At 47.6% G+C, this 10,000-nt stretch overlaps 1 protein-coding gene across 1 annotated transcript in view; it reads right to left on the reverse strand.

Annotated features, from left to right (window-relative positions):
- Positions 1–6,869: 6,869 nt before the first annotated feature.
- The window catches only part of LOC123490157 (E3 ubiquitin-protein ligase RBBP6-like), a gene marked incomplete at its 3' end in the record, with an annotated part of 28,180 nt that continues 25,049 nt past the window's right edge, over positions 6,870–10,000 (reverse strand). The window contains exon 4 of the mRNA XM_045220301.1: positions 6,870–6,935. Coding sequence (XP_045076236.1) covers positions 6,870–6,935 — 66 coding nt within the window. The remainder of the gene's footprint in view (positions 6,936–10,000) is intronic.

Consider the following 10,000-nt stretch of genomic DNA (forward strand, 5'->3'; position numbering starts at 1 on the left):
AGGAGGAGGAGGAGGAGAAAGGCAACTAGTGGATAGACAGGCTTGGGGAGGGGAGGGAGGGAGGGGGGGGAGGGGAGAAAGGCAACTAGGTGGATAGACAGGAGGGGGAGGGAGGGAGGGAGAAAGGCAACTAGGGGATAGACAGGAGGGAGGGAGGGGAGGAGGGAGGAAGGCAAGCAGGTGGCAAGGACAGGGAGGGGGAGGAGGGGAGAAAGGAACTAGTGGATAGACAGGGGAGGGAGAGGGAGGGAGGAAAGGCTAATTAGTGTATTAGACAGGGGGAGGGAGGGGGAGGGGGAGGGGAGGAAAAGGCAACTAGTGGATAGACAGGGAGGAGGAGGGGAGAAAGGCAACTAGTGTATAGACGAGGGGGGGGGAGGGGAGGGAGAAAGGAAAGGGAGGGGGAGGGGAGGGAGGAGAAAGGCAACTAGTGTATAGACAGGAGGGGAGGGAGGGAGGGAGAAAGGCAACTAGTGTATAGACAGGAGGGGAGGGGAGGGAGGGAAAGGAAAAGATAGAAGGGAGGGAGGGGAGGGGGAGAAAGGCAACTAGTGTATAGACAGGGGAGGGGAGGGGAGAAGGCGCTGGGTGCTAGACAGGGAGGGAGGGAGGGGAGAAAGGCAACTAGTGGATAGACAGGGGGGAGGGGAGGGAGGAGGGGAGGGGAGGTAGGAGAAAGGCAACTAGTGTATAGACAGGGAGGGGAGGGAGGGGAGGGGGAGGGGAGGAGGGAGGGGGAGAAAGGCAACTATTGTATAGACAGGGGGGGAGGGAGGGGAGGGGAGGGGAGAAAGGCAACTGAGTGGATAGACAGGGAGGGAGGGGAGGGGAGGGGAGGGAGAGAAAGGCAACTAGTGTATGAGACAGGGGAGGGGAGGGAGGGGGGGAGAAAGGCAACTCAGGTGTATAGGACAGGGGAGGGAGGGAGGGGAGGGAGGGAGAAAGGCAACTAGTGGATAGACAGGGAGGGAGGGGAGGGGAGGAGAAAGGCAATTTAGGTGGATAGACAGGGGAGGGAGGAGGGAGGGAGAAAGGCAAACTAGTGTGATAGACAGGAGGGGAGGGGAGGAAGGGAGGGGGAGAAAGGCAACTAGTGGATAGACAGGGGAGGGGAGGGAGGGGAGAAAGGCAACTTAGTGGATAGACAGGAGGGGAGGGGGAGGGAGGGAGGGAGAAAGGCAACTAGCAGGTAGGATAGACGGGGAGGGAGGGAGGGGAGGAGGAGAGAATAGGCAACTAGTGGATAGACAGGGAGAGGGAGGAGGGGAGGGGAGAAAGGCAACCTAGTGTATAGACAGGGGAGGGGAGGAGGGGAGAAAGACAGCAACTAGTGGGACAGGAGGGAGGGAGGGGAGGGAGGGGAGAAAGGCAACTAGATGGATAGACAGGAGGGGGAGGGAGGGAGGAGGGAGGGGAAAGGCAACCAGTGGAGTAGACAGAGTGGGAGGGAGGAGGAGGGGAGGGGAGAAAGGCAACTAGTGTATAGACAGGGAGGGAGGAGGGAGAAGAAGGAGAAGAGATAGAGGAGGAGAGGGAATGGTGGAGAAAGGCAACTGGGTAGACAGGAGGAGGGGAGGGAGGGGAGAAAGGCAACTCAGTGTATAGACAGGGGAGGAGGAGGGAGGGAGAAAGGCAACTAGTGGATAGACAGGGGGGAGGGAGGAGGGAGAAAGGCAACTAGTGGATAGACAGGGGAGGGGAGGGGAGGGAGGGGAGGAGGGGAGGGGAGAAAGGCAACTAGTGGATAGACAGGGGAGGGAGGGAGGGGAGGGAAAGGCAACCTAGTGGATAGGAAAGGGGAGGGGAGGGGAGGGGAGAAAGGCAACTAGTGTATAGACAGGGGAGGGGAGGGGAGGGGAGGAGAAAGACAACTAGTGGATAGACAGGGGAGGGGAGGGGAGGAGGGGAGAAAGGCAACTAGTGTATAGACAGGGGAGGGGAGGGAGGGAGGGAGAAAGGCAACTAGTGGATAGAACGGAGGGAGGGAGGAGGGGAGAAAGGCAACTAGTGTATAGACAGGGAGGGAGGGAGGGGAGGGAGAAAGGCAACTAGTGGATAGACCAGGAGGAGGGAGGAGGGAGAGGAGGAAAGGCAACTAGTGTATAGACAGGGGAGGGAGGAGGGGAGGAGGGAAAGGCAACTAGTGGATAGACAGGGGAGGAGGGAGGGAGGAGAAAGGCAACTAGTGTATCAGACAGGGGGGAGGGAGGAGGGAGGAGAAAGGCAACCAGTGTATAGACCTTAGGGAGGGGGGAGGGGAGGGGAGAAAGGCAACTAGTGGATAGACAGGGAGGGAGGGAGGAGAAAGGACAACTAGTGGATAGACTAGGAGGAGGGGAGGGAGAGAGAAAGGAACCAGTGGCTATAGACGGGAGGGAGGGGAGGGGAGGGGAGAATAGCTGAAAGTGGATAGACAGGAGGGAGGGAGGGGAGAGAAAGGCAACTTAGTGAAGGATAGACAGGGAGGGAGGGGAGGGGAGAAAGGCAACTAGTGTATAGACAGGGGAGGGAGGAGAGGGAGGAGAAAGGCAACTAGTGTATAGACAGAGGGAGGGAGGGGAGGGAGGAGGGAGAAAGTTGCACAATCTAGTGTATAGACAGGGGAGGGAGGGAGGGAGGGGAGAAAGGCAACTAGTGGATAGACAGGGAGGGGAGGGGAGGGGGAGAAAGGCAACTAGTGGATAGACACTGGGGGGGGGAGGGGGAGGGAGGGGAGAAAAGGCAACTAGTGTATAGACAGGAGGGAGGGAGGGGGGGGGAGGGGAGAAAGGGCAACCAGTGTATAGAACAGGAGGATGAGGAGGAGAAAGGCAACTGAGTGGATAGACAGGGAGGGGAGGGGAGGGAGGGGAGAAAGGCAACTAGTGTATAGACAGGGGGAGGGAGGGGGGAGAAAAGCAGCAACTAGTGGATAGACAGGAGGGAGGAGGAGGAGAAAGGCAACGTGTATAGACGGGAGGGAGGGAGAAAGGGCACTAGTGTATAGACAGGGGGAGGAGGGAGAAAGGCAACTAGTTGTATAGACAGGGAGGGAGGGAGGGAGGGAGAAAAAGGCAACTAGTGGATAGACAGGGGAGGGGAGGGGAGAAAGGCAACTAGTGTATAGACAGGGGAGGAGGAGGAGGAGTAAGGCAACGAGTGTATAGACAGGGGAGGGGAGGGGAGGGGAGAAAGGCAACTAGTGTATAGACAGGGGAGGGGAGGGGAGGGGAGGGGAGGTGAGGGGACACCATCAGCATGTTCAAGTTGACCTGATGGATTTGAGTCTAACCTAGTCGGTCTGATAGATCTGTGTCTAACCTAGTCGGTCTGATAGATCTGTGTCTAACCTAGTCGGTCTGATAGATCCTAATTGATCTGTGTCTAACCTAGTCGGTCTGTTAGATCCTGTTGGATCTGTGTCTAACCTAGTCGGTCTGTTAGATCCTGATAGATCTGAGTCTAACCTAGTCGGTCTGTTAGATCCTGATAGATCTGAGTCTAACCTAGTCGGTCTGCCTAGATCCTGATGGATTCGTGTCTAACCTAGTCGGTCTGTTAGATCCTGATGGATCTGTGTCTAACCTAGTCGGTCTGTTAGATCCTGATGGATCTGAGTCTAACCTAGTCGGTCTGTTAGATCCTGATGGATCTGTGTCTAACCTAGTCGGTCTGTTAGATCCTGATAGATCTGTGTCTAACCTAGTCGGTCTGTCAGATCCTGATTGATCTGTCTAACCTAGTCGGTCTGTTAGATCCTGATGGATCTGTGTCTAACCTAGTCGGTCTGTTAGATCCTGATAGATCTGAGTCTAACCTAGTCGGTCTGTTAGATCCTGATAGATCTGTGTCTAACCTAGTCGGTCTGATAGATCTGAGTCTAACCTAGTCGGTCTGATAGATCTGAGTCTAACCTAGTCGGTCTGTTAGATCCTGATAGATCTGTGTCTAACCTAGTCGGTCTGTTAGATCCTGATGGATCTGAGTCTAACCTAGTCGGTCTGTTAGATCCTGATGGATCTGAGTCTAACCTAGTCGGTCTGATAGATCCTGATGGATCTGTGTCTAACCTAGTCGGTCTGTTAGATCCTGATGGATCTGTGTCTAACCTAGTCGGTCTGTTAGATCCTGATAGATCTGAGTCTAACCTAGTCGCTCTGATAGATCCTGATGGATCTGTGTCTAACCTAGTCGGTCTGTTAGATCCTGATGGATCTGTGTCTAACCTAGTCGGTCTGTTAGATCCTGATAGATCTAAACTAGTCGGTCTGTTAGATCCTGATAGATCTGAGTCTAACCTAGTCGGTCTGTTAGATCCTGATGATCCTGATAGATCTGTGTCTAACCTAGTCGGTCTGTTAGATCCTGATAGATCTGTGTCTAACCTAGTCGGTCTGATAGATCTGAGTCTAACCTAGTCGGTCTGATAGATCTGTGTCTAACCTAGTCGGTCTGTTAGATCCTGATAGATCTGTGTCTAACCTAGTCGGTCTGTTAGATCCTGATAGATCTGTGTCTAACCTAGTCGGTCTGTTAGATCCTGATGGATCTGAGTCTAACCTAGTCGGTCTGATAGATCCTGATGGATCTGTGTCTAACCTAGTCGGTCTGTTAGATCCTGATGGATCTGTGTCTAACCTAGTCGGTCTGTTAGATCTGAGTCTAACCTAGTCGGTCTGTTAGATCCTGATAGATCTGAGTCTAACCTAGTCGCTCTGATAGATCCTGATGGATCTGTGTCTAACCTAGTCGGTCTGTTAGATCCTGATGGATCTGTGTCTAACCTAGTCGGTCTGTTAGATCCTGATAGATCTAAACTAGTCGGTCTGTTAGATCCTGATAGATCTGTGTCTAAACTAGTCGGTCTGTCAGGTGTGCTCATATTGACTCTGGTCTGTCTGAGTACACGTTGTTTATGCAACTTATTTATCGCAAGAAAATACTTTTTTAGTAAAGTAAATTCTAGTGAATCTTGGTGAAGACGGGATGTGTAAATACACCAGGAAAAGAAAACTGATGTTTTCCTGCAAGAATCCATGAGCAGTCCACACATTAAATGGTCAGGGTCTACGAGACGTTTGCCAAGTTTTATTGATCAAAAAAAAATATATTCATACTCCACATTCCAGCTACCCAGTGAAACACAGCCCTTTATATTAGCTCACTGTCAATACAGCCCTTAATATGACCGTTACAAATCAGTAACATTCCATCACAACATAAAAGGTTCAAACCAAGAAGCCACGTCAGTGTTTCATACTGCACTGTAGGTCTGCGTCTTACTTCAGAAAACTATATTTGAGATATACAATAACTACATTTGAAATATAACATGTGCCATTTTAGCAGATACACAAATGGTAACTTCCGTAATGTCTTGAAAACAAGTGTGGTTACAGAGCATGGGGTGCAGTAGAGGATTTGGATTTACACAAGAATGTCAAGTTAATAAAATGTTAAAGTTGTACATCGCTTCAATAAGTTTGAAATCAAGAGTGATAACAGGTATGTTTTAATTAGTGTCGTGGGGGGGTGAAAGGTCACGGATGAGGAAAATAACAACCATTGTTATGTCTTCATATTTTATTTTTTATTGTAAAAAACAAGCGAGAGCTTCGTTCTTCGGGACTGTATTGTGGTACGGTCCGGATACGTGTGTATGTGTACAAGTGTTTGTAGTGTACGAGTGTTTGTAGTGTACGAGTGTTTGTAGTGTACGAGTGTTTGTAGTGTGCGAGTGTTTGTAGTGTGCGAGTGTTTGTAGTGTACGAGTGTGTGTAATGTGCGAGTGTTTGTAATGTACGAGTGTTTGTAACGTACGAGTGTGTGTACGAGGCGATCGTGAGCAGCAGCAGGCGTTAAGTGTACGTCCCTTCAGACTAAAGACACAGGGCAGAGCAGAGCCATCTCTTTACAGGAGCAGGGACATACAGTAAACATCACATCGCATCGCATCAATATCAACAGAGCAGAGCCATCTCTCTACAGGAGCGATGCATCAATATCAACAACCAATCAAGATCATTATAACCAGCAATGAATTGTCTAAAAAAAGGTTAACATCGTCTTAAAAATCACCAGTGTGATTATCAATATACTGCACAATATCCATCTACAGTTGGTTGTTATGATTGACTAATATCCTGTTACATTCTGGTTTAAATGAAATAAAAAAGGCATTTAAACTGGGTAAAACAATGATGGATGACATGGCTTATATACCTCCAGTATTGTTATTAAGACTGGTCAGTTATACCCCTTCCTTAGATACTGTAAATATATCACATAGCTATTAACACCACACAGGCGTAAACAGACAGAATAAAATACGTCATATTAAACATTTCTAAACGCTGGACATAACCAACCAAGTTAAAGTCAGTCACCATAACATTTAGAAAACAGTTTCACACTTAGTTCAATCAACTCAACTAAGAGAAAAGAGGGAGAGAGGAGAGGAGAGGGGGGGAGAGGAGACGAGAAGGGAGAGGAGAGGAGAGGAGAGGAGAGGAGAGGAGAGGGGAAGAGGAGACGAGAAGGGAGAAGAGAGGAGAGGAGGGGGGAAGAGGAGACGAGAAGGGAGAAGAGAGGAGAGGAGAGGAGAGGAGAGGAGAGGAGAGGAGAGGAGAGGAGAGGAGAGGAGAGGAGAGGAGAGGAGAGGAGAGGAGAGGAGAGGGAGAGGGAGAGGAGACAGAAGGAAGAAGAGAGGAGAGGGAGAGGAGAGGAGGGAGAGGAGAGGAGAGGAGAGGGAGAGGAGAGAGAGGAGAGGAGAGGAGAGGAGAGGAGAGGAGAGGAGAGGAGACGAGAAGGAAGAAGAGAGAGGAGAGGGGAAGAGGAGACGAGAAGGGAGGAGGAGAGGAGACGAGACGAGAAGGGAGAGGAGAGGAGAGAGGAGAGAATATATAGTATACCTTAGAGAGTTGGGCCAGTGATATAGAAGCAGCATGATCATCAATCTGTTTGAATAAGAGACAAGATCAGTTTACTGCTCCATAGAACGAACACACACACACACACACACACACACACCATGAAGACAGAGACATTCTGTAGAGTAACACATGAGCTATAGATCTACTGTCAAAACCGTGTTGATGGTATTAAAATCAGACAGTTATAACACTGGAACAGACATTGCCAAAATACATACACATCAGCTTGCTATTGAATAGGAGACATTGACCAAGATGTCCCAAACAACAAAACCTATTATGTATTTGTAAAAAAAAACCTTCAGAACAAAATAAATGATTTACAAAAAGGGATAGGACCATTTCATTTTGTAAAACAACATCCCAAAAGGTCTTACGGTGAAATTACATTAGAGGCCTTTCTAAATCTTTTTTTAAAAAGTGCACCGTCATCCACAATCATTTGACTCGGAGTCTAATCTATCTCTGCCAGTTTAATTGTGTCTTATGATTCTTCTAGAAGACAAGAGCTGAGGCAGCAGAAGTTGTAGTTTTCATACAGAACGACAATTCATGTTCAACAGAACTTCAATCAGTCAATTAACATTTTTACATTTTTACTCATTTTTAGCAGACGCTCTTATCCAGAGCGATTTACAGGAGCAATTAGGGTTAAGTGCCTTGCTTAAATGCACGTCGACAGATTTTTCAACCTAGTCGGCTCGGGGATTAGAACCAGCGACCTTCGGTTTCGGCACAACGCTCTTAACCACTAAAGCTACCCGCCGCCCCAGAAGAGAATTTATTCTGATGCGCTTCAATGCATCTCAACATCGCCCTACACTGTTACTCAGTACACGTCAGGGAGAGTAGTCTCATCTAGAATGTTATAACGGCCTCTTTGTTTTCAAACCAGTTAGAATATTCAAAAATGTATAGAAACATTCAAGTCAATGATTCTTACAATTGGAAGACCGATGGCCAATTCCAAAAATCAAAACCAACCTAGCGTCAACGCGTAGACACGATGCAGATCTCTAGCAAGCTTGGATAGGTGTTAGCAAAACATGCTAATATCCTATGTAGACACGATGCAGATCTCTAGCAAGCTTGGATAGGTGTTAGCAAACATGCTAATATCCTATGTAGACACGATGCAGATCTCTAGCAAGCTTGGATAGGTGTTAGCAACATGCTAATATCCTATGTAGACACGATGCAGATCTCTAGCAAGCTTGGATAGGTGTTAGCAACATCCTAATATCCTATGTAGACACGATGCAGATCTCTAGCAAGCTTGGATAGGTGTTAGCAACATGCTAATATCCTATGTAGACACGATGCAGATCTCTAGCAAGCTTGGATAGGTGTTAGCAACATGCTAATATCCTATGTAGACACGATGCAGATCTCTAGCAAGCTTGGATAGGTGTTAGCAAACATGCTAATATCCTATGTAGACACGATGCAGATCTCTAGCAAGCTTGGATAGGTGTTAGCAACATCCTAATATCCTATGTAGACACGATGCAGATCTCTAGCAAGCTTGGATAGGTGTTAGCAACATGCTAATATCCTATGTAGACACGATGCAGATCTCTAGCAAGCTTGGATAGGTGTTAGCAACATGCTAATATCCTATGTAGACACGATGCAGATCTCTAGCAAGCTTGGATAGGTGTTAGCAAACATGCTAATATCCTATGTAGACACGATGCAGATCTCTAGCAAGCTTGGATAGGTGTTAGCAACATGCTAATATCCTATGTGAGACGATAGCAGTCTCTCTAGGCAGACGGGTTGCCTCCCACATTAACAATGTTCCGGCATAGGTCTGGGATTTCCCAGACTTAACAGGTTAGGGTTGTGTTTCATTCCACAAAAAGGTTGTCTCCTCACTTCTGCCCCTACCCATGACCCTAAAAGCAGATTGTCTAGGGGGGGGCACAGTTCCTTTATCTGGTCCTATAGTCGCTATACAGTTCCTTTATCTGGTCCTATAGTCGCTATACAGTTCCTTTATCTGGTCCTATAGTCACTATACAGTTCCTTTATCTGGTCCTATAGTCGCTATACAGTTCCTTTATCTGGTCCTATAGTCACTATCCAGTTCCTTTATCTGGTCCTATAGTCACTATCCAGTTCCTTTATCTGGTCCTATAGTCCCTATCCAGTTCCTTTATCTGGTCCTATAGTCACTATCCAGTTCCTTTATCTGGTCCTATAGTCACTATACAGTTCCTTTATCTGGTCCTATAGTCACTATCCAGTTCCTTTATCTGGTCCTATAGTCACTATCCAGTTCCTTTATCTGGTCCTATAGTCGCTATACAGTTCCTTTATCTGGTCCTATAGTCACTATCCAGTTCCTTTATCTGGTCCTATAGTCACTATACAGTTCCTTTATCTGGTCCTATAGTCACTCTACAGTTCCTTTATCTGGTCCTATAGTCGCTATCCAGTTCCTTTATCTGGTCCTATAGTCACTATCCAGTTCCTTTATCTGGTCCTATAGTCACTATCCAGTTCCTTTATCTGGTCCTATAGTCGCTATCCAGTTCCTTTATCTGGTCCTATAGTCGCTATCCAGTTCCTTTATCTGGTCCTATAGTCACTATACAGTTCCTTTATCTGGTCCTATAGTCACTATCCAGTTCCTTTATCTGGTCCTATAGTCGCTATCCAGTTCCTTTATCTGGTCCTATAGTCGCTATCCAGTTCCTTTATCTGGTCCTATAGTCACTATCCAGTTCCTTTATCTGGTCCTATAGTCACTATCCAGTTCCTTTATCTGGTCCTATAGTCGCTATCCAGTTCCTTTATCTGGTCCTATAGTCGCTATCCAGTTCCTTTATCTGGTCCTATAGTCACTATCCAGTTCCTTTATCTGGTCCTATAGTCGCTATCCAGTTCCTTTATCTGGTCCTATAGTCACTATCCAGTTCCTTTATCTGGTCCTATAGTCGCTATCCAGTTCCTTTATCTGGTCCTATAGTCACTATCCAGTTCCTTTATCTGGTCCTATAGTCACTATCCAGTTCCTTTATCTGGTCCTATAGTCCCTATCCAGTTCCTTTATCTGGTCCTATAGTCACTATCCAGTTCCTTTA

This window comes from Coregonus clupeaformis, unplaced genomic scaffold, assembly GCF_020615455.1.
Source record: "Coregonus clupeaformis isolate EN_2021a unplaced genomic scaffold, ASM2061545v1 scaf3523, whole genome shotgun sequence".
NCBI lineage: Eukaryota > Metazoa > Chordata > Actinopteri > Salmoniformes > Salmonidae > Coregonus > Coregonus clupeaformis.